Source organism: Zootoca vivipara, chromosome 10 (assembly GCF_963506605.1).
Source record: "Zootoca vivipara chromosome 10, rZooViv1.1, whole genome shotgun sequence".
NCBI classification, from domain to species: Eukaryota; Metazoa; Chordata; class Lepidosauria; order Squamata; family Lacertidae; genus Zootoca; species Zootoca vivipara.
In genome coordinates this window covers 53,377,019-53,401,563 of record NC_083285.1, presented here as the reverse complement: position 1 = coordinate 53,401,563, position 24,545 = coordinate 53,377,019, and the positions used below count along the sequence as shown (strand labels likewise).

Genomic DNA, 24,545 nt, shown 5'->3' with positions numbered 1-24,545 from the left:
CTACTATAAAGATCTATCTCATTGTCAGTTTGATGACAAATACTCAGGTGACACACAGAAAGCAGATTCTGTTCCTGCACTGCACAGCATTCCTACTCATAAGAATCTCTCCTTTAACAAATGTTTTGAGGAGCAGTGAGTATAGAGGAAAACCAAGCATATTCAGATTTATTTTGCACATTGCCTGGCAGCGAGTCAGACTGCTGACTAGGCTTAGGATCATCACATTTATCCGTCTGTTGCATTCCCCCGATACAATTCTACCCATCAGTGCTAATTAGCAGAATTCTTGCTCTCAAACAGGTAGCCTTAATACATTTTAAATAAGGCCTGGGCAGATTCACGTGTCTTTGTCTTTCCTGTTTGTGCAGTGTTCATATGACCCACAAGGCAGAAATGTGAAGATGTCCTGAACCGTGCAGCAGCTTTGACAAAAATCAAAGGCTGCTGGGATAATTTGGCCTAAGCCATCTGAATTTGAGAGAAAGAAAATGATACAATTATTACCGAAAAGAAAAATAAAGGGAGGTCTTTAAGCCAAGGAAAGTCTAGATGGCCAATCATTGTGCCTAACAATCATTACAAAACCAGTAACCAAGGTGCTAAAAAACAGAATAGTCCTAAACAGCAATTCCTGTAATAGAATCAGAACAGAACAGCTGAGCTTTTGTAATGGATTAGAGATTCAGAGCCAGAGGTAAAAAGTAATTTAGCAGTGGAATCCACAAGCCACTTGAAAGCAACATATTTTGATCCAAATATGTGGTACTATGGGGACTTAATTAAGTAGAAACGCATTGGCTTTAAATGGCTTGTGACTGATAGCCAAACTCATATGTAAGTCTGCTGTTAGAAATCTAACAGCGCTTTGCACTCATTTATCCTTTTTGTTTCCATGTTCCTTATATTGTGATGTATTTAACATTTTAATGCTGTATCTTATCCTCATATTCTTATGTAACAAGTGAATGTCTTGAATTCTTTTATGTAAACAGCATCTAGGGCTGCCACCTCTAGCTTTAGATGGGGTTCTTTCATCAAATAAAATTTAAAAATCTATTAAGTAGGGTGAAACGAAACAAAGAGCCTCGTGACAACTTAGAGACCAACACATTTATTTTGGTGAAAGCTTACACCAAATGTTGCACCACAATGAATGTGCTTGCCTTTAAGGTTCTACTACGGTATGCCACTCTCCGTTGTTTTGCTGCAACATGGACTTAACACAGCTAACCTTCTTAAAGCTATTGCACAGTGGTCTAGGATTAAACTAAGTACCTACTAGTCTACTGACACAGGAATCCTGTTGAGGGGTAGAGGTGGCAACCTTGTTGGCATAATTTTGGCAAACACTGAAATGAGCCCTTATGTGGGGTTTGTTTTGTTTTTAAATTGGGTATGATCTACTCTAAATTATGCATGATGATTTCAGACAGAGAGTGAGTTAAGCACATGCTTAAATCTCCTTCACTGAAATCCATATGCCTTAAAAATGCTTAAAATTGGTTGGAACATGCTCTTTATATCTAATTTATTTTATTAAGGATATGTTTCAGCTAGGCCAATGTAACCCTTAGAATACTGGGGCTTGTTCATTTCTGCATGTTTCAGATATGAAAACATAAGCTTTGCTGCTTAAGCAGCACTACTGCAACTGCCTCTTATTCTTACCAAACATATTTTAGAACTACAAAGATTTTCTTATTAAAATTATTCCGATGAAGTACATTAATGGCTGCAATCCTGTGCATACTTACCAGGAAATAAACCTTACTGAACAAAGTGAGACTTGCAAGTAAAAATGCATAGGGACTGCACTGTTAAGCTTCTGCCCTAAGCACATTTGCTCTGACGTAAGTTCCACTGAACTCCAGAGAACATACTTCCAAGTAAATGTGTTGAGAATTTCAGTTTTTCTTTCTAATATATATTGCAGTTCGGTGTGTGTGTGTGTGGGGGGGGGGAGGTTATTCTTTTGAAATGTTTATTTCCAGAGCATTCAAAGTACTGAAAATTATAATTTTGTGTCCTATCAAATAATTATATTTGGAGTTTTAGGGAAAGAATTAAAAATTGAATGCAAAGATAATAGAGCTCCAGTGCAGAGATGGTCATGAGTACCCAGCAAAGCGATGAGGTTACACGTTCCTTGCTATAGCAGAAGATGTGAATGCACTTGTTCACCCACACTGTGCAGATGCAAATGAGAGGTGGGGGGTTTGCTATGGATTTGCACCCACCTCCATACATGTACCCTGGTTTATCTGGACATGAAAATATCCAGTGCAGACCTTCATTCATGGAAGGCAAATATATAGACCTGCAGGTTAGTATGCACCACACGTTTCTGGATGTAGAAGGCTGCTGCATTATGCCTGCAGTAATGGCAGGGTTATAATTATGTCAAGATTAATTACTAGAAACTCAAATCTGAGTGCAAAAATGGTAGAATACCCACCAATAGTGCTCAGAAGGCCCCCTCAATGCAGTCTTAAAGCTATATGTAACCCAAAGGTTAAGGTTTAGTCACGAGAACCTACAAGTCTACAAGTGGAGTGGTTTCAAAACAAGTCAACACTTTGCTAACAAAACTTGCTTACCTGGGTTTTACTGGTATTAGTAACATTGGACCTTAAACTTAACTATGGCAGAGGAGTGGGACAAAAAAATAACTACTGAGTAATCCTGTACTACTGAAGCCAGAAAGGGTTCAACCTGATATCTAATTCAACGGGATTACAAATGATCCCTTTCTTGGTTGGTTCTTTTCATCTGGTGACTGTTTGACTTTAAATTATGTTGTTTCATTTGTTTATAAAGGTGTCCTTTATTTCAAAATTCCAGGTACTGAGGTACATTAGAATCCAGGTACATTAGAAGCACAGCCATTTCCTTATTTATTTCTTGCTTTAAAAGTAGCCTTTTTTCTTCCCTTCAAGGTTTCTTTCAGTCATTTATTTTCTATACCTAAAAGGGACATATAGTATTCAGATTTTGTATTCCATATATTTAATTTTTTTGGGTTGATATTCTGCATAAAAGTAAAAAAGAAAAGCAATTAATTGCATTCAGCCTTAAGGCAGAAATGCATCTAAATATGCAATATATTTAAAAGCTTGCATGACGTGATTTCATGTACCCTTTCCCATAACCCTGATGATGAAGCTGAATAATTCTTATTTCATGAGATAGTCTTTCCCGCTTACTGCATATTGGAAATGCACGTCCAATATAACTTTCATCAAGAGACGCACGGCTTAAATCCTCATTGCATTTTAATCTCTCTCCTGCAGAGCTCTTGATAATCCCCTCTATTAAATCTGAAGGTAGCAAAGTGATAAATTGACAAGACACAAAGGAAAAAAAATATGTTGCTGCGAGTAGAGATAATTTGCTGTCCGACTCTGGAGGGATGGGGGCCTTGTGTTTCAATTAGTGTCTTGATCTGAAGGTACATGTGCTGCTCATTATTATTATGCACTGATTGTTTTGATTTTTTGCAACATAAGCAGATTTTGTTTTTATTGCAACTTTGACTTTATTATTATATCTGTTTTGGAGATTTGTCAGAAGTGTTTGGTACAAATGTTAGGTGAACAATCTTGCTAACCAGCTCTGGAGGGTGGGGGGTGGGGAGAGAAAGAAAAGAAGAGTAATTTAGCTTTGAAAACTTATTTCTTCAGGGGTATGGCTTTGTGCACCATATCTTTGAATAAACCTAAGTACACCTCACTAGTTATAGACCTAGTGCTTCAAACCCTGTGGTTTGACTGTTAAAGGGTTGATTAAAACAATCCTTCATAAGAAAAGAGAACCTTAAAATCCTGATGTTTTGTGATTTTGTAATCTATGAATGTTCCCCTTTGCATGAATATCCTTATCTAATTAACCACACGAAAGGACATACTGTGTTCTACTGTATTCCAAATGGTTTTAAATAATGGTGCAGTTTGCATTAAAATACAGTACTGTACATTTGACTGCTGTAAAAGTCGGCTGTTCCTAAACTAAATCGAAATTCTGTTGTAAAGCCTTTTTGAGGTTGAATGGAGTATTTCTAGATGGTGGAGGTTACAGATAGATGTGCTAATTGACTTAAAGGTTGAATGTTAGAAACTTTTATTGTGTTGCAATTCTGATTTTAAGACAAGAATATTGACCAATTCTGGATTCCAAAACAACTCGTTTTGAAGGCTTTGAATTATTGCCATGTCAAACTCTCTCCCATCCCAGTCTTGATACTGTAGACAATCCTAGATACATTGCTTCGTGAGGGAATCATGTGCTTGTACATGTGTGGTATGATCATGCGGGTTGAATGGTTGGGAAATTAAGACGCTCCAGAACTGAAGAAACTAAATTAGAAGCTAATATACTGATTCTTATATCATTATGTTCCGATTAAAATTATGGTGTAATGCATAACTATCCCAGTAAATAAACTGGCCATTTTTTGTTCCTTGAACTTTGTGCTGTATCTGTATTCTTTAGTATGTCACTGCGTGTTGCTGTGGTCTGTGTGTGCCCACACCTCCGATTCTCTGAAGAAAGGAAGGAAACAGGACTCTATCTGCAAAATCATCAGATGGCAGAATTATCCAGGATATCAAATTTTGCCTCACCCTGGTGAGAGAGCAGGAAACCTTGTTAGATTTCTCCCTTGTGTGACAGTTGTTAAAGTTTCAGGCAACAAAACCACACAGCACACTGAATTATTGTATGCATCTTAGATACTTTTTTAAAAAGCATTGATTTGGTGCCTGAAATTTGTAATGTAGGCAAAAGGCATACCTCTTTATTGGCGGTGCCAGGACACTACCAGTGAAAAAGCACTTGGAAGGCTTTTGGAAGGGGACCTTGACATAAGATCTTGACCACAGGGAAGAGGCACCCCTTCTGACATTTGGATCCCAAGCCATTTAGATATTTTAAGGTAAGTACCAGCACCTTGAAATCGCTCTGGAAATGAATACATAGCAATTTTTGTGTGTACAGTAATATGAATAAACCTGGCTGTTGTAGTTGAATTGTGGCAGATAAATTCTTCAATAATTGGAGTTTCTAAGTTGTATTCAAGGGCAGCCTCATGTACAATGCCTGACAGTAATCCAGGTGGGAGGTTACTGGAGCATAGATCCATCCCCTTGAGATTACTTATGCATTTTAAAGGGCAACCCCTCTGGCCTGAAAATACAGTGGAACCTCGGTTTACGAACACCCCGGTTTATGAATTTAAGTTTAAGAACGCCGCGGACCCATCTGGAACGGATTAATTCACTTTCCATTACTTTCAATGGGAAAGTTTGCTTCAGTTTATGAACGCTTCAGTTTATGAACAGAGTTCCGGAACCAATTACACCCATGCTTCGGGTTAAGTACGCTTCAGGTTGAGTACTCCGCGGACCCGTCTGGAACAGATTAATTCACTTTCCATTACTTTCAATAGGAAAGTTCGCTTCAGTTTATGAACACTTCAGTTTAAGTACTCCGCGGACCGTCTGGAACAGATTAATCCACTTTCCATTACTTTCAATTGGAAAGTTCACTTCAGTTTATGAACAGACTTCCGGAACAAATTGTGTTCATAAACCGAGGCACCACTGTAGGCACTCCTACTCTGTTCCATAGCTGCCTGCACCCATGGACTGGTGATGTGTTTTGGAAGACCTTCAGCTCTTCAGGTTCAGGAAAAGGTACCCTGAGGGTCTGGCCCTATAGGCCAGGGGTCAGCAAGGTTTATCTTGCCTGGGCCGGATTGTTTCCACGGAGATTTCTCTGTGGGCTGGATTGCGCACGTGCCTGCAATTTTCGGCATGCAGACGTGATTTTTGGCACCGCGGAAGCGAGTCCCTGCGCTGGTTTAGCGCCGCACACGACTCAGTTCGGGGGGGGGCTCGTGGGCCAGTCAAATGACCTCTGTGGGCCACTTCCGGCGCATGGGCCTTAGGTTGCCGACCCCTTCTATAGGCCCTGGTGATTTGGGAAGTTCATCTGGGGAATTCTGTCTAGCAGCCTGTGGTGCAATGGTATCCCTATATTCAGATTCAGGGCATGGAGCTGGCTGCTGAATATAGGGATACCAACAGGTGCCCCTGCAGCCTCCAACTCAGTGCCCCAATCACTGCTAGATGCAGGGGTCACAATAATTCCTGTGATGGGGATCAGAGCTATGCATGCCACTGGCCTGTCATGCAGTCTCAGGTGCAATAGGAGACACTATCATGCTGCCAGTGTTCAAGTAAAATCCAGTCAGCTTCTGTACTTTAAATTGAAGATGGGGAGTAAGATCTTGTCCTTTTGGAACAGGAAGCAAGGGCTGCCTTTTCCAAAACATTTTCAAAAAATAATCAAAATTCAGCATCGAGGTAACTAAAATTGTGTATAATGCTCCCCCCCCCGCGTACAACAATCTGACTTGTGAAATATGTATAAATTATGCATATTAAGCACATTTGCATATAATTGCTTGAATTGCAGTCCTGCTCTGCTAGGCACAGGAGATCTAAGCAGCAGAAGAACGCTGAAACATGGAAATCCTGCTTAGTCACCATTCTGGCTTCTGAAATGTCACCTGTTAGAGTGCATAGGCTAGGGGCATAGTCTCTGAGCAGCTACCAACCCTGGGATGGTGAAATCAGTAAGAACAGTTCTCTTCATCGCTTAGATCACCTTGAGGAAGCCTGGCCCAGTCTTTATAACAGGGGTGAGGGAGTGTCAGCTGACCTACTGTGGTCCTCTGTTGGTTATCTACTGTGCCTGGCTTCTCTGTAGCTTCCTCACTTTGGCCAGCGACAGGTGGTGTTGCACACACTTATACTGTGTTTCTCCAAAAATAAGACACCGTCTTATATTTATTTTTCATCAAAAAACACACAGTGGCTTATTTTCAGGGGATGTCTTGGCTTATTTTCGGGGTATGGCTTATTTTTGGAGAAACACGGCAATCTGTGCTTCACGTCCTGCTGTGATCCTGACACCAGCACTCAAATTGCTGTCTTCTAGCCAATTTTGCAACAGAGACCTAGGCAGGACGGTCACAGCTTTGCAAATAGTTTCCGGAATTGTTTTGGAGCTAGATACCTGCTTATATCCCAGTTGGCCATTGTGAGACCAGGAGGCTGGACTAGAGGGGCCCAAATAATAGTTCTAACCAGCCCTTCCTACCCAAAGGGGGAGCCAAGGGCAGTCACAAGAATAAAATAACTTTAAGCAATTCAAAACAGAAGAGACCTTCTGGGTCAGACCAAAGGCCCATCTAGTCCAGCATCTTGTTCTCAGTGGCCAAATAGATGCCTACAAGGAGAGCTGTCCCCACCTGCAGTTCTTAGCAACTCCTATTCAGAGGCATATTTGCCTAGACAGTGGAGGAACGGGTATTGCAGACAGCAGTAAAAACAGCAGTATAAGAACTTCCAACAACAAAAAACCTGAATAATAATAATAAACAGAGGATTGGAAATGGCTCCATTATTTCCACCATTGCCTTGGACTAAAAAGTGGGCCGAAATGGGAACGAAAGGACAGAGAAGCACGGTGCAATGTCTGGCTGTTAATCAGGTAAGGTGGTCGGCTGTGGGCCGGAGTCCTGCACTGCAGTGGGTTGGACTAGATGCCCCTCAGAGTCCCTTCCAACTATTGATTCTATGATATCAAGTGAAAAACATCATATTAAGCAGGCGCCCGTCCTAGGCACTCACGGGAATCAATCCAATGGAGCTCAGCCGGGATTTACCGCTGTGGTCTAAACCACTGAGCCTAGGGCTTGCTGATTGGAAGGTTGGCAGTTCGAATCCCCTCGATGGGGTGATTTCCCGTTGCTCGGTCCCAGCTCCTGCCAACCTAGCAGTTCCAAAGCAGGAAGTGCAAGTAGATAAATAGGTACCGGTACCACTACAGCGGGAAGGTAAACAGCGTTTCCGTGTGCTGCTCTGGTTCGCTAGAAGCGGCTTTGTCATGCTGGCCACATGACCTGGAAGCTCCCTCGGCCACTAAAGCAAGATGAGCGCCGCAACCCCAGAGTCGTCCGCGACTGGACCTAACGGTAGGGGTACCTTTACCTTTAAACCAAGTCGAACTGTAACAACCCTGACATAAGAGTCCGCTTAAAAAGGCGGTGTGAAATCCGCCCGCGGCGGACAGGCTCTCAGGCAACTCGAACAGAACTTTCGTAACAGCAGTGCGCGGCTGCCCCGCCTGAGGGGGAAGGGCGGGCTTCCCTCCCCTGTCTCACCTGGCAGGTGAAGGCGCTTAGAGCGGAGAGTGCGCGCGCCTGAGGCGGAGGCAACGCAACGCCGGCCAGGCGCGCGCTTTGGCGCCCGGCCAGATTTGAGCGGGAATTTCGAGGCGGCCGCAAATCTCTGCGCTTCTCTTTCCTCCTCCTCCTCGCAGGCGGCGTCTGGCGCTCGGGCAGAGTGGCGAAACCAGGCGGGGCAAAGAGGCAGGCGGTTGTTTTCTCCGCCTCCCTATCTCCCGACGCCCCTTCTCGCTTTGCAAAGCGCCCCACGGAGCAGCCGGAGCAAGAAGTGGCAGCAGCCGCCGACCTCCCACAGCCGAACCTGCAGGGGGCGCGAGAAATGGCCGTGGCCATTCCTGTCAGGGGCTGAGGAAGGGCGGCTTTCTGCCTGCTGCCTGGCGCCTGGTCTCTCTCTGCCCCCTTTCCTCACTTGCGCAGCCGGCGGCGAGAGGGGAAGATGGAGGGGCCCGAGAGCATAGACTTCAGGCGGGTGGCTATCCGGAGGAAATCCAGCCCCAGCCTCAGCAGCAGCGCCTTGGTCTTCTCCCAGGCCGCCGCCGCCGCTGCTTCGCCTCTTTCCCACCCGGAGAGGAGAGACGTTGCCAGGGAAGCGGCGCCAACAGCGGCAGCAGGTACAACTCCGGCTTCACCTTTGGGCTCTGAGCCGGGACCTCCCTTCCCTTCCGCTCCCTTCCCTCTCCTTTCCTTCCTGCGGTTTGTTGGCTGTCCTGGCGTCGTGGCCCGTCGCGCCCAGCAGCTTCGGGTCTAAGGTCGCACCGAGCGAAAAGTAAAGTGCAGCAGGAGTTGGAAAGGCGTACTCTGCAAAACGCAGCTAGCTGGGCTGTCTTTTTCTTCTCCCCCCTGGGGAGACCCTGCGGCCAAACTTCCTCCTTCCAGAAGTTGCTGCGGGGTAGCCCTCTCGCAGCAAAATCGACTGTTGCAAATATACATGCACTCCTAGATCAACATAAAGTTTAGGCTTCGGTATGTTGTAAGGTGTGGTGTCTCTGGCCAGAGGCAGAACTGCTTCTGAGTAATAGTCGCTGGAAACTGCAGGAGGGAAGAGATCTCTCTTGCAGGCTTCCCACAGGCATCTGGTCGGCCACTGTGAGAACAGGATGCTGGAGCAGACAAGACCATTGGCCTGATCCAGCAGGCTCTTGCTATATATATATATTTTGAAGGGCCAGCTGCATTTTCCTGGGAATCCCTTGCTGATACAGTGTTATTACACACACCCTCTCGCTCTGTATAAACTTGGCTGAATTCTTAAGTAAACTTGTTTACGATCATGTTCTGTGCCCTCCCCACTTTAGGTATGGAAAAAGAGGAGGGAGCTCCACGTTTTGTTTTTGTCTGATAGTTGTGCCATTGCATGTTTGGGAAGACGTTTTGTACAAGTATACTTTTAAAATTCTCGCCCTAAAGTTAAGGTGGTTTTAACTCTTCCCCCACTGAAAGATGAAAAAAAGTCTCTTATTGTGCCAATTGCAAGCTTTTAATTTAAAGTGCTTACTTTTTCTAACCCGTGTGGAACACTTTTTTCTATCAAAATAGTGTGAAAATGTGTTATTGTCTGCATGATTCTATTTTGCAGTCTTAGTCCTATGCATGTAAACTTTAAAGTTCTGCTTTCTTTCCTGGTAAGGAGGACTTCTTTGAAATAAAAATTGCCCATCCCTCTCACACTTGAGCAAGCCTTCTTGTTTTCAGTGAGCAAACCATCTAGAACCAGCAAAGATATCAGTGGAAGATACTTTCTGCACTCTAGGTAAATGAACATAATGGATGCAGAGATTCTCTGAGCAATCATAGGTTTCTATGCCAGGGGAGCCAACAAGGTGATCTTCAGATGCTGTGGACTACAACTCCCATCTTCTTCCACCATTGGTCATGCTGGCTGACACTGATGGGGAGCTAGAATCCAACAATATTTGGCGGGTCACTGGTGAGCCACTTTTGCTGTACAGTACTGTGAAAAGGTGTTGCTCTACACAGAAAGATTTCATTCTGGGGAGGTGCTAATCTTGTAGAGTGCTGGCAAAAGCTTTGGCGAACAGCTGCTGGAAGTGGTTTTTGTGTATGCATGTTAAAGGAAGAAGCACTGTGCCCATTAAGGATAAGATACTTGCTGAGTAGACTAGCTCCTTTTTATCTACAGTACTTGTGAAAGGTAAACTAGACCTTTAAAAAAAATCACTCAATTTAACTGCATGACATCAGTTCCATGTTGGATGAAAAGAAACAAAACGGGCATGAGTGCAAATATTTGTCTCATGTAAGGCGTTTGAAAATATGTCAACTATTTAGGTTATTGCTAGGGGGCAGAGAATTTTCACGAAAGCAGCAGTACAGCATCCAGAGTACTAGATAGCTTAGAGCGTGGGGAACTATTCTGCTTGTGTATTTCCTGTTTAAACAGATGGTAATGCTGATTTATAGATTTTTATTTACAGCATCCTCTTTGTAAGTTGCTGCTTTGTTTTTGGCTAGTAAAAAGGTAAAGGGACCCCTGACCATTAGGTCCAGTCGTGACCGACTCTGGGTTTGCACGCTCATCTCACATTATTGGCCGAGGGAGCCAGCGTATAGCTTCCAGGTCATGTGGCCAGCATGACAAAGCCGCTTCTGGCAAACCAGAGCAGCACATGGAAACACCGTTTACCTTCCCGCTGTAGCGGTTCCTATTTATCTACTTGCATTTTGACGTGCTTTCGAACTGCTAGGTTGGCAGGAGCTGGGACCAAGCAACGGGAGCTCACCCCGTCACAGGGATTTGAACCGCCGACCTTCTGATCAGCAAGCCCTAGGCTCAGTGGTTTAACCCACAGCGCCACCTGGCTAGTAAAGAGCTGTAAAAATGGGAATGGCAAATATGTATATATTGAGAGAAAGGGAGCGTAATACCTCTGTAACACAAAGAATCCCCGCAATGGGGTGAGCTCCCATTGCTCTGTCCCAGCTCCTTCCAACCTACGAATTTGAAAGCATACTGGTGCAAATAGATAAATAGGTACTGCTTGGCCAAAAAAGTGAGATGAGCACCACACCCCATAGTCACCTTTGACTGGACTTAACCATCCAGGGGTCCTTTAACTTTACCAACAGAAAGAAAATTGCTCCAGTTTGAGAGAAACATTAAATTGGGAATGGAGATCACAGTGAACAAAAATCAGAATTGGTTGCACATTGATGGATAAGTGGTCCTGGAAATTCCTATGTCAGGTTAACCTCATGTAAATGGTTGCCATGATGAGTGAGAATCCATACGGTAGGTTTCCAGGTAATCTACTTAGCTTTTGGTCAGTGCCCAAACTGGTTCAGAGTTTGAGGTAGAAGGTGTATGGATGGAGGCACTTGTGAGCCAGCATGAGTAGCAGCAAAGCCATATCACACTGGCCAGTCCTTTTTGCCTGCCCACTAGTTGCCTAGTACCAAAGCAAGATACAAGGAGAAGGAAGTTGGTTCTGATTTCTTATGGTAAAAAGGAAGTGACTGCAAATTGGATTAAATGCTCTTTCGTATCATGGGTCGAGGGGATGTATGTAGGGATAAGACACAGCATTTCTTCGAGTTCAGATTATATAAAACTGCATATCTTCAAGACGCTGTGTACCTTCAATGTGATACTGCCACTATCAGGCCTCCAGTCAGACAGCCATATGATGTTTAAATTAATAGTCATTTCAGATGAAAACGGAACATATTTTCCCAAAGAAAGGAAACAATCCTCATTTTCTAAGAAAAAACTGACAGAGTGGTGCAGAGTTAATAATTTGCTCATAAATACAAAGGAGCTTGTGGTGGACTTTAGGAGACAGAGGAACAAGGTCCAGTCACTTTTGATTGACTGAATCTATGTGGAGAGGGTAACAACGTTTAGATTTCTAGGTTCTAGTTACAGGTAGGTAGCCCTGTTGGTTTGACGTAGTCGAAACAAAATAAAAAAATTCCTTCCAGCAGCACCTTTAAGACCAACTAAGTTTTTTATTTTGGTATGAGCTTTCATGTGCATGCACACTTCTTCACTTCTAGGCACTGCGTTACAGGAGGATCTGTCCTGGAGTGTTAATACAAGGGGGCTTGTGAAGAAGGCGCAGCAGAGACTGTATTTTTTGAGAATTTTAAGGAAAAACCATCTTCCACAAAAGCTGCTGCTTGCCTTCTATCACTCTGCCATACAGAGCGTGCTCACGTATGGTTTATGTGTGTGGTACGGAAGCTGTACTTCTCAGGATAGAGCAGGGCTGTGCAGAATTGTTAAAACAGCAGAGAGCATTATTGGCTGCTCACTCTCCACCTTACCGTAGAACAAATCTACACCACCAGGTGCCATAGAAAAGCACTAGACATATCAAGAGATCCAATGCACCCTGGTCACCATTTCTTTGAGCTCCTGCCATCGGGACGGAGATATATAGAACAATGCAGGCAAGAACGAGCCATCTCAGGAACAGTTTCTTCTCTAGAGCGATTTTGGCCTTAAATGGAAAGTCTGGACTTTGAAGTCATCTTATTTTACTTGTTATTTTGTATCATATTTACTGTTTTTAATTAGGTTTTGTAGTAATTTTGGATTGTGCGGAATGCCTTATATGAGTGGATGTAGCAACTGAGTATTTTCGTTGTTCCCGCAAGGGGACAATGACAATAAAGATCTTATATCTTATCTTAAAAATGTAGCCTTTGTAGTAACGGAGAATCCTCCCTCACTTCACAATCATGGGTAACTTCTGATAATATCTATGAAACCTTGTCTCCTACATGCTTGGTAGTGATTTCCTTATTTGCTGGGGTGCTGAGCAATAGAAAAAAGATTCTCTAACCCTAGGGCTCGTGGACATCCAGTGAAGCTGAATGTTGGGAGATTCAGGACAGGTAAAAGAAAGTACTTTTTCATGTAGTGCATAGTTAAACTGGGGAACTTTGATGGCTTTAAAAGAAGACCGGGCAAATTCCTGGAGGAGAGGGCTGGTGATAGTTACTAGCCATGCTCTCTGCTAGGAACTTGCAAGTATTGGAGGTGTGGAGTACAGTATGAGGAAACATACTGCAAATTCAGTAGGGTGGAACACTTTGGTTAATCACTACCATTAATGGGCTTTGCACAGAAAACCAGTTTCAAAGTACAAAAGTAGCAATACCAATGAAGGGCCAATACCTTTATTTTAAGACACACATAATTGATATGAAAATAGTTGCATAGTATTTAGGGTTCAAATACACAGCGCATTGTATAGAGGGGCTTGAAGTGTGACAAAGTAAGGAGCCATAAGCGCGTAGCTTGCAGACTGTTATCAAATGCCTACCCTACACCCACACACCCAGTAAGGCCGGATAAAGGAAGCTAGGCTCACAGGACCAGATAAGAAGGGAGAAGGGAGCATGGCAGTTTGGATTACTGGAATGTATGTGCTTTCTGTAGTTAAGTTTTGTTTCCTGGAAATCATATGTTTTCGAGGAAATCAGGTGTTGCCTGTTTGTGACTGTATAAAAGGATTGTGCATCCACCAGTGAGTGTGCAGGTTGCGAGCTTATTGCACTGCACCTTTGCTTAGCATATGCTGAACAAATAAATCTTGTTGTAACCTGCCAGGCATGTTGCCTCTTCGTGTTGGTTCCATTGCTCCTATTACCCGGGTGGGACTTAGGTCCTACACCAATTCCTGCTATAAAAACAAAATTGCTAGTAGGACTTTTTAACAATAGGGGCCATAGCTCAGTGGAGCAGATTTTGCCTGAAATGCTGTTTCCCCGTCTGCAATGGGCTCTCTCTGTTGCCTAAGCATCAGTGATATCCACCCCCCTGCAAAGGGAACCAGAAGACTATCTGTATTCAGTTCAGTGCTTCCTGCAGCATGGGAAAAAGCTGCAAGAAAAGCTGCATTTGTCCTTCATTTGTTGCTGTGTTTATCTAATGTTTCTTATTGTTGTTGCTATCTATTTGTGAAAGCTTTTGGTGGACTAATTTGTTACTTCCATAATACAGTACTGAGCTTGTTAATGTTTTATGATATGAAAGTTGGAAGCTCTATACTAAGTACATAAACTGGTGTGAATGAACCTCCCCCTCCATCCCTCTCCACCACTGCAGTGAAGAGAATAAATACCTTTGGGCACAAGCTGTCCTGCTGGGAATGATTTGCTACTCACTGCTGTGCTCTCGACTGAAACACATTGATGAGTAATTTTGCTCTTGTATTGGTTAATGCGAAGAATGACTGAGCTGAATGTGGTGCATATGTAAAATACATGGGAGTCCTTGATAATATTTTATAATAAGAAGCATCATGCAACAGAAAGAAATAAAGGTAAAGGGACCCCTGACCATTAGGTCCAGTCGTGACCGACTCTGCGGTTGCGTGCTCATCTCGCATTATTGGCCGAGGGAGCCGGCGTATAGCTTCCAGGTCATGTGGCCAGCATGACAAAGCCACTTCTGGCAAACCAGAGCAGCACACGGAAACACCGTTTACCTTCCCGCTGTAGCGGTTCCTATTTATCTACTTGCATTTTGATGTGCTTTCGAACTGCTAGGTTGGCAGGAGCTGGGACCAAGCAATGGGAGCTCACCCCGTCACAGGGATTCGAACCACCGACCTTCTGATCAGCAAGCCCTAGGCTCAGTGGTTTAACCCGCAGCGCCACCTGGGTCCCTCCCACAGCGCCACCTGGGTCCCATCATGCAACAGAAAGAAATACATATATTCTATAGTCACATGCAATATACTGTATCATAGAATTGTAGAGTTGGAAGGGGACCATGAGGGTCAACCCCCTGCAATGCAGGAATCCTTTGCCCAACATGGGACTTGGACACATGACCCTAGATTAACAGTTTCATGCCCAAGGAGGACAAGTTATAAGAAAAATCTCCTCCTCTGCACAGTTCTTCAGATTGCTGCCTGAAGGGTACTAGAGTGAAACAGAACATTGCAGCATGGAGTTAATATATCTCATAAGGAACTTTTGCATTATAAACAACTATGAAAAAGACTGTCTTCAAAGGCTGCAGCTTCTCCATGTTTTCTAGAGTCTATTTCAGCTCATACAGCTAAAAGTTCTAGTTTCTTTCTTCCGATCTTGTGTTTTTGGAGAAGTTTTAATTTCCTGCTTTTATAATTTGAGCTGTCAACAATTACCCAAACAACTACTAAATTGACAAGTTCATATAATACCTAGCAGGAAGAGTTGACCATTCAATAGTCCTATAACATACTGAGTGGTGCTTTTGCATTGGTCAGAAGATGTTTCCCCCCCCTTTTGTTCAACCAACCAATCAATATTGTGGGGTCCAGTAAGCTCTGTAAAAATATTATGTGGAGCTGAAAGTAAATTACTGTCCAAATAGAGACTGAAAAGTCATTTAAAGCAAATTTCTGTAGATTTGGATTATCAAGTTCATAGGACACAATTCTGCCAATGTCAAACACTTGCATATTGTATTGATTTTGGTGTGAGATCATGTACTTAAACATCTCTTTAAATGAATAGGGCTTATGGTTAATATTGGCAGAATTGTGACATATGGCTTGAGTCCAGGCCTCTTGTAACCCTTGGCTTTAAAGGAATTTGCCTTATTTCAGAAAGGGGATTGTTCTACAGAAGCACCCTGCATATTTAGCTGATCATCTCCACCTGCTTTTTACTATTCATCCTAACCACATTGAATTGGACGCATCTTTTGTTGTTCATAGGGATAAGCATCCTTATTTGGAAGGTACCCCAAGGGTCATCTAGTCCAACCCCCTGCAATGCAGGAATCTGTTAGTTCATATGTGACAGCTGGCCATCCAACATCTGCTTAGAAACCTCCAAGGAAGGGGAGTCCACCATCTCTCGTGGGAGTCTGCTCCACTGCTGAACAGCAATTACTGGCATTTGCAGTTGCGGAAGGATTGGCCATTCCAGAGTTAGTATAGACGCCAACAATACTTCCCTACTATACTATTGTAAACAAATTGCTTCATGAGTTCCTGCTGCCATTTTTCTAAAAAAAATTTTTTTAGAAAGCAGTGACAAGTGTTTGAAAGCTGTGGTCACAACTGTCCAGGAAGGTGTTGACTTCCAGCGACCCATTGCATCTCCAGCAAGGCAGCTGATTGCATCAGCTACCATATTACTGATCAAAATCAATTGGCTTCATCCCATTTTGGGGTAGCAGACCACGTAAAGTGGCACACATTTCTGCATGGACCAGAAGCCACCAGAATGTTGAATGTTACCCAGTTAATGTTCTTGTTAGCAGTGGAACTTTAAACTCCTCCACTGTTCACCAGTCCTAGGGAAGAAACACCATATCTAATGCATGGCCTGTCCATGTATGGGTCCTTTGCTATGTTGGAGCAGCCTCTTCAGTTATCTTGGTGACTCTGAAACACTGAGCTGCTGCAGCCAGAGGGGCCACAGCATGAATGTTGAACTCCCAGCAGCCTGGGGCTCTACTCCAAATCAGTGGCTTCAGTCTTCTTAGTAAGGGTGGATTCTAGGCAGTGGGATAGGTATATTTGTCAGAATTGCCAACTTTCGGTGACAAGTTTGTGATTCTCATGCCTCTGTGCCTTGCAAAATATGCTGACAGGAATGAACTGTGTCTCCTTTCTACTGAACAAATGCAAAGCATTGCTGCCCAGCAGCTAGGCGAGCTCACCTCTCATTCAGAAGCTTTTTCCTGGCATTGCAGAAACAGGCCTCTGTCAGTACTGAGAACAATGGAGCAGTGATTCACTAGATTTGTTAGTGCTCCCAGCAGCTCCTTTATATTCAGTGCAATGCATTCCTGGTTTATCTGTCCTTAGCTGCCTGGAGAGGCAGAGCTGTGAACATCCTGACCAGTTAAAGATCTGGATCCTACTTCTATCTGAGATGGAAAGCTGTCTCTGAGCTACACCAGTTCATGCTTCAGATGGAAATTTGCATAAGTGAATGCTTCTCTACACACAAGTTTTTGCATGTACAAAATGAGCATGTTGGGAAGAACTAGGCTCATAGAATCAATAGCAGAGTTGGAAGGGAGCACGAGGGTCATCTAGCCCAGTCCCCTGCAATGAAGGAATCTTTTGCCCAATGTGGGGCTCAAACCCACAACCCTGAGATTAAGAGTCTTATGCTCTACCAACTGAGCTATTGCAGACTCCCAGGGAGAGACAGTGCACCGCTTGGGAGTTTTTCCATGTTGTGGGCAGTTTTTCTTTTAAGTTGTGAACCATGGCAAATCACTTTTGAGGTTGTTGTTGCTTTTACAATCAGTTGGAATCTAAATTTTATTAAATAAATAAACACAGTACCTGCTGCAGCAGGGGTTGTAGTGTGCATTTAATCAGTGCCCTCCCTCTCCAGTTTCCCCCTGCTTTCTTTTTAAGGATGGAAAAGTGCAACAAAGATGGGTAGGTTGTGGGGGGGCTTGTTTTGGTAACTGCGCTTCAGGGGCTTTGTCTGTTGCTCCAAGAATAATGGCAACAATTTCATAACGACGACACAGGGCAATTTCAATTAGTATAGGTTGGGAAATTGCCCAGTATTTTTGCATATGTTAGGAATATTGCCCCATTAAACTTGGTAGACGGTGCACCAATGGTAGTGGAGGTGGATAAAGCTGGTCCTTGAGCATAAGGTTTTTTTGGGGGGGGGAGTGGTTGCAGCTTTTGGGTTTAAGAAATTTGCTATTCCCATGTGTAGATGCTAGTTGGAATTAAGTGGGACAAAAGGGACCCATATGGCGTAGACCTTGTTCCAGTCATGTTCTCTCGGCCTGATTTGTGTGTGTTGGAGATGGGGAATACATGCCCTTCAGAGAAGAGTGGTTGATAACATTGTTTTATTTCATTTTTAAGATAAGTTGAGAGAGGGTGAGATGGGGATTCCAGGAAGACGGAAAAGCAGCCTTGTGAGAAGATACATACCACAAGTAAAAAGGGGGAAACTGGGACTAAGAGAGATAGGGATACACCAAAGAGGCATTTAAAAGAATTGTTTCAGGCTTTGTGGTCTGATGCTACAAACAGCACAAAGGCTGAGAGAAATAGAGCATTAAGTGGATTACAGCTGGAAGCAAGTAGAGAAAAGGGCACAGAAATAAAACTGTCAAACAAGAGCAATGGAAAAGACAAGAAAGGTTGAGCGGAGATTGGAAATCTTACCACTCCAATGGAACAAAGAACTAAATGTTGCTGTAATTGGCTGCCAAGTTGTATGAAACCATTTGCTGTTCTGGTCTTCTAAATTTACTGTTGTTTTTTTAGTACCTGAAGCAACTTATTCTATGAGAGAGAAATACATTCCGGATAGAGTAGAAATATAATATAAAATCACTTCTTGCCAGAAGTATGACAGCACACTTCTAGAAGAGTAAAGGAGGTTTCCCCCCCATATCGTGGTGTTGTAGTAGCAGGATCTGGGCAAACAGGTCTTCTGAGAAATTAACCCAGCAAAGTGGATTGGACAAGGAAGAAACCATAAACAGTACATATGTCTAGTCACTTGGTTCCCTTGAATAACATGTGCTAATTACTGTATAATCAAGAAAATGTTCAACCCTGCCTGCACCTTGCAGGTGTCATTTTGAGAGACTGCCTCACTCAAGTATTTTCTCCTGAATTTAGTACAATTAACCTCAATTATCAAATGAGTCTTGTATGTGTATTGCATGAGAGATAAAGGTAAAGGGGCTCCTGACCATCAGGTCCAGTCGTGTCCGACTCTGGGGTTGTGGCGCTCATCTCGCTCTATAGGCCAAGGGAGCCAGCGTTTGTAGTAAGATATAATTATGTTAGTATTAACTTTTTAAAAAATACGTATCTTTTTTTTTAAAAAAACACACTATACAGTTTATACTTGTGGAGTAAAAATGTATGGTATTTTTGGTTTAGTTGAAGTGAACAAGGTGGTGGCATTCTGTTGTATATAAATCAGGCTTCAAGCCCAATCATGCTTGTATTTCCTTTAGGCTCCATGTTAACAGAGATTCATTAGCATTTCTGTGATGAGGATAACCTGTCTTACTTGTCTGAATGCTTAAAAAACCACAGAATTATTTATGCTGCAGCATGTGGCATTTTTAAAGGTCTGAAGTAAATGGACTTTGTGATGTAATACTTTACAGATTTTGTCAATATGAAGTAATGTGAGAACGATATTAGCAGATAATTAGATCAAGATTTGACTGATGATATTTGGCGGCCCATCTGTGGGTACAAGTCAAACATTTCAAGAGAAATCTAATAGAAACAATTTATCTTCAGATTTATTGACCTTTGGTATGCAGAGCATGACTTGTGAAACGGATAAAGAGTAGTCATTACCTGTTGCAGAGATTTTGGTAGCAACGAAGTTTTGATTTGTAGGAAATACATAACTTGGATAGAAAAGCCATATAAAAACATTCCTGGAGTTGATCATTCTCACCACTGCAACTTCCTTGCAAATGTAGGAACATCTATCATTGGTAGGGCTCCCTTTCCATTTAAGACTGTCCACTTGTGGACATGCCACTTGATAAAAGAGGGAATGATTTTAAAAGTGATAGTTCCAAGTAATAGGTAACAGAGAGCTCAGAAGTTCCCATAGATTCTAAAGTCACTTCTGCTTTCTCCAGTCTTTGTTAAACAGCACTTTGTCAGACTTTTTATTGCTTGTTTGTAATAAATGAAGTTCGTTACACCCCTTCCGTCTGCTACGTAATCCAAGTACTATTTAGATTAGTTATCTGAGGAACATGTGATTTGTGTGTGGCGTGTGTGCATTTCCCCTTTGTTGAATGTAAAGGGCAGGCAGGCAGCCTTCACCTTGGAGCAAAGGTACCAGTATCTGCCTGCTACCGGTACATGCAGCAAAGAGGTGGGCAAATGAAAAACCTACTTCCACTTCTACAGCTGAGCCTACGAAAGGTATGATTCCCTTAACTTGTGCCACTAAGCTAGGGTCCCCCAAGTAGCATGCACAGCTGTGATTTAGGACTGTGGGAGTGCTATTTGCCTTTCTAGCGTGATATAAGGCATGGGGAGGGAAACTAAGGCCCAGGGGCCAGATCCTTCTAAATCCCGTGGACTGTCCGGGAATCAGCACGTTTTTACATGAGTAGAATGTGTGCTTTTATTTAAAATGCATCTCTGGGTTGTTTGTGGGGCATAGGAATTCATTCATCCCCCCCCCCCGCCCCAAGTAGATAGATAGATAGATAGATAGATAGATAGATAGATAGATAGATAGATACCGGTAGATAGATAGAGGGACAGTGGGCCAGCCCCCTGGTGAAAAAGTCTGCTGACCCCTGATAAACGGGAATAGTTTCTGAACTCCTGAGCATTTCAGCATTGCTTATTTTTCATGAGATGGCAGATTCTAGCCCTTGAGACCATGGAGAAGTTTCTGATGGCTGCTGACTTAGATAGCTTTAAAAGAGGATTGGACAAATTAATGGATGAAAGAGCTATTGGTGGCTACTAACTATGATGGAAACGTTATGGAAATTTTTTGTTTTGAGATCGCAAAGCATTTCTGATCCTTATTATGTGTTTGAGTTTTGTGTTTGAATGTTTATTGTCACTGAGCAGGGTATTATGGTAGCCTCTAGCCCTGAGTAACTGCAAACAGACCGAGAATAGAAACACACAGTAAAAACAAATCCAAGGGTGTTGCAAAGATAAGGTGAGAGAGAGAGAGAGAGAGAGAGAAATAGGTCCATACAGTTCACATCCCTGAAAATCACTTTTTTAGTACTATATAAAGGTTGTTAGAAATGTAACAGCAGTCTCCCAAAGCATTAGCAGGCATAGGCAAACTCTGACCCTCCAGATGATTGGGACTACAATTCCCATCATCCCTAGCTAACAGGACCAGTGTTCAGGGATGATGGGAATTGTAGTCCCAAACATTCTGGAGAGCCGGAGTTTGCCTATGCCTGCATTGATGTATGCTTTTCCTCTTAAGGTTGTATGCAAATTTGTTTGAGAGATTACAGATTTCCAGGAATCAAGCAAATTGCTCCAATAGTGTTATACAGATACAACTGGCTGCCAAAACAAATTACGGTATTTTCTTCCTCTTAGCCTGTGAAGTGCTAGTTTTGTTCTAATGCTAAGAAGCTGCTTTTCCTGGCATCTCTAGTTTCTGAAAGGATAGACTAAATCACAGGTGGCACTGTGGGTTAAACCACAGAGCCTAGGGCTTGCTGATCGGAAGGTCGCCGGTTCGAATCCCTGTGACGGGGTGAGCTCCCGTTGCTTGGTCCCAGCTCCTGCCAACCTAGCAGTTTGAAAGCACGTCAAAATGCAAATAGATAAATAGGAACCGCTACAGCGGAAAGGTAAATGGCGTTTCCATGTGCTGCTCTGGTTTGCCAGAAGCGGCTTTGTCATGCTGGCCACATGACCTGGAAGCTATACGCCGGCTCCCTTGGCCAATAATGCGAGATTATTGTCACGACTGGACCTAATGGTCAGGGGTCCCTTTATCTTTACCTAATGTGCTCTTGTTTACTTTTTAAAAGTTCTCTATTTTCTAGATTTATTTTAGAAACTGATGGTGTTAAAATATACGGTACTTTCAGTGCACTCCCTCTGCTTTGGTAGACGGACAGAACTTCAACTCTGGTCTGCAGGGCTGTTCTGCACACATGTAAGCGAATAATATATTCAGGTTTATGTAAAAATTTATTCCATGTATTCCTGCTTAGTAATAAATGTATTTATACTGAAAGCTGATGGCATTTGTCTTTGTTCCTGAGTAATTCTGTGCTGTGTGGAGCCACCCACTACCAATATTATATATTGGTACTATATATTTATAATATTAAATATTAAATATTTATATTATCCCACTCACTACAAACTCACCTTACTTGTCCACCAGTTTTCACAAACCATTGCTGCATTTGTAAAACTACTCCTGTAAGACATCGTTTATAACTCGGTGGATGATATTTTGGGAGGTGCCAGATTAAAAGATTAGTCAGAGTGAAGATTTTACCTGTTTTAACTAAATGCTAGGATTCAATATTTACATGTTTGATTCTTGCCTTACTGTGCAAAGCTGTGCTGTTGCTTTTAAGTGTGAGTAATAATCTGCAGTGCAGAAAAGTCTAAAATCAACATGAATGTGAAATAATGGAATTCTTTGTCTAGATTCTGATATGGAATTTAGTAGGTAAATGCCTGTGAAATCTCATAGTGAATTGTAGGTTATATTTCTTGCCGCTGTCCCCTGACTCAAGCTGCCTCCCATCTTACCTGTCGCCTCCCTCTGACCTTGAGGAGGCTTCACGGCTGCAGTAGGTGCCCAGAGCAGCTTCGGAAGAGAGTCTCTGAAGACCTGGTTGCTTCATATCTTGCATTGTAGGCAAGCACCCATTTAAAAATGAATTCCCTTTCAACTAAAAATTACCTAAGCAGCAGAAAGAAAATTAAATTCCACCAGAAATAGGAAAGTAGGGTTAATATATATCTTCTGTTGAGCAGATGCTTTATCATTTATTACCTCACCTTCCTGTTTAAACCTTATCAAAGATACTTAAGGGGATATCTTTGTTATCGTTATCTTTGTTAGAGTAACCTTGCGGAAACTTGAGGTCTATCTCCAAGCATTGCCCTAACGTAATTAATAGCTCAATTCTATGCATGTTGGATTCGGAAGTTAGTTCTACTCTGTTTCAGTGGAGCTCAATTCCCATGCTTAGTGTGCATGCAACTGCATAATCGCTCTCCCACACGCTATTGCAAACTGCAGAGTAATATTTTGTCATGGTGCCCTGAATCATCATCTTGATTCCCTCTCATTTTGTTTTGTTGAACACCTAGCCCTGTGAATAATTATAATGAATTTGAATGTCTGCTCACTCAACCTTTTTTTCTTGTTGATCCTAATTTCTCTGCTGCGAGAATGTTTTTAATTTCTCCCCTAATAAGCCAACATAGGTACTTGCAGTTTACATTTCTTTGTAAAGTGAAAGTTGGCATTACTTGTTTAGGTATAGCTTGTAAAAGTTTCACTGCATATCAGATTGCTGGTAGTTAGTACAAAAATTGCAAAGCTACTTCTGTTTTTCTGAAGATATCCTAATAGGCTTATGTAAAATGAATTCCTCAGGTAGAAGGTGGGGATTATTATTATTATTGCTAAATTAAAAGGTAAAGGGACCCCTGACCATTAGGTCCAGTCGTGAGCGACTCTGCGGTTGCGGCGCTCATCTTGCATTTTTGGCTGAGGGAGCCGGTGTATAGCTTCTAGGTCATGTGGCCAGCATGACAAAGCCGCTTCTGGTGAACCAGAGCAGCGCACGGAAATGCCGTTTACCTTCCCGCTTGGAACGGTACCTATTTATCTACTTGTACTTCGATGTACTTTAGAACTGCTAGGTTGGCAGGAGCTGGGACCAAGCAACGGGAGCTCACCCCGTCACGGGGATTTGAACTGCCGAACTTCTGATCAGCAAGCCCTAGGCTTTAAAAATATTTATTTCTCAGTGTATGATAGATACCTGTAAATGAACTGCTCTGGTGACTTGTAATTGTGTGTCCTTAGTGACTGCCAACAAGAACTATTGAATGCAAATTCAAATTACCGTACTTTTCCCGTGTATAACACACCCCCATGTATAAGACGTCCCCTATTTTTGGGGACTAAAAATAAATGGGGGGAGATTGCCCACAGTTATTGAGTTTTTTGTGTGGAGGATTTCACAGTTATTGAGCTGCAGTCCTAGACATGTATCGAGGAGTAAGTCCCATTGAACTTGTGTTGCTTCTGAGTAGCCATACACATAATTGATCTGTAACTCTTGAATATACTCCCATTTCTCTGTTGTTGGTTGTTGTTGTTGTTGTTGTTGTTGTTGTTGTTGTTGTTGTTGTTGTTGTTCTTGCTGTTTGAGTGAATAAAATTTGCTTGGATTAGAGAGAACCCCCCTCTATCAGTTATGCTGGTAGTTTTATTTCCATGGGAAGGAAAGAAGCTTAGCATGAAATAAAAAATAAAGGACATGACTACCCTTCTGCAAGTGTTTTCTCACCCCACACCCTTCTTTTCTTAAGATTCTGAAAGGCAAGAAAAAAGGCCTATGTACCAAATCTAACTGCTTGGGCACAATTCTACATTCTTGATCTGAACAAGAACATAGAATCATAGAATTGTAGAGTTGGATGGAATAAACCAGGGGTCGGCAAAGTGTACCTCACCTGGGCCAGTTCACTCCAGCAGAGATCCCTCTGTGGGGCGGATCGCGCGTGCACGATTTCCGGCGTCTGCACAGACGCGATTTCCCCAGTTTATTGGGGGCTGAGCCAACAGTGACATTCCATATATATTGCTCTGCTAAATT

At 42.7% G+C, this 24,545-nt stretch overlaps 1 protein-coding gene across 12 annotated transcripts in view; it reads left to right on the top strand.

Moving 5' to 3' along the window:
* The first annotated feature begins 8,375 nt into the window (after positions 1-8,375).
* FGD4 (FYVE, RhoGEF and PH domain containing 4) overlaps positions 8,376-24,545 on the top strand; it is a 125,463-nt gene continuing 109,293 nt past the window's right edge. For 8 of the 12 annotated variants that reach the window (XR_009558291.1, XR_009558289.1, XR_009558288.1 and 5 more), the window contains exon 1: positions 8,376-8,865. Coding sequence is in view for 3 of the 12 variants with exons in the window: in XM_060279944.1 (XP_060135927.1) it covers positions 8,691-8,865 (175 nt within the window). In the remaining 9 variants the exon portion in view is untranslated. Of the gene's footprint in view, positions 21,848-24,545 lie in introns of all 12 variants that reach the window. The other 4 variants (XM_060279948.1, XM_060279949.1, XM_060279945.1 and 1 more) reach the window with 4 other exon arrangements.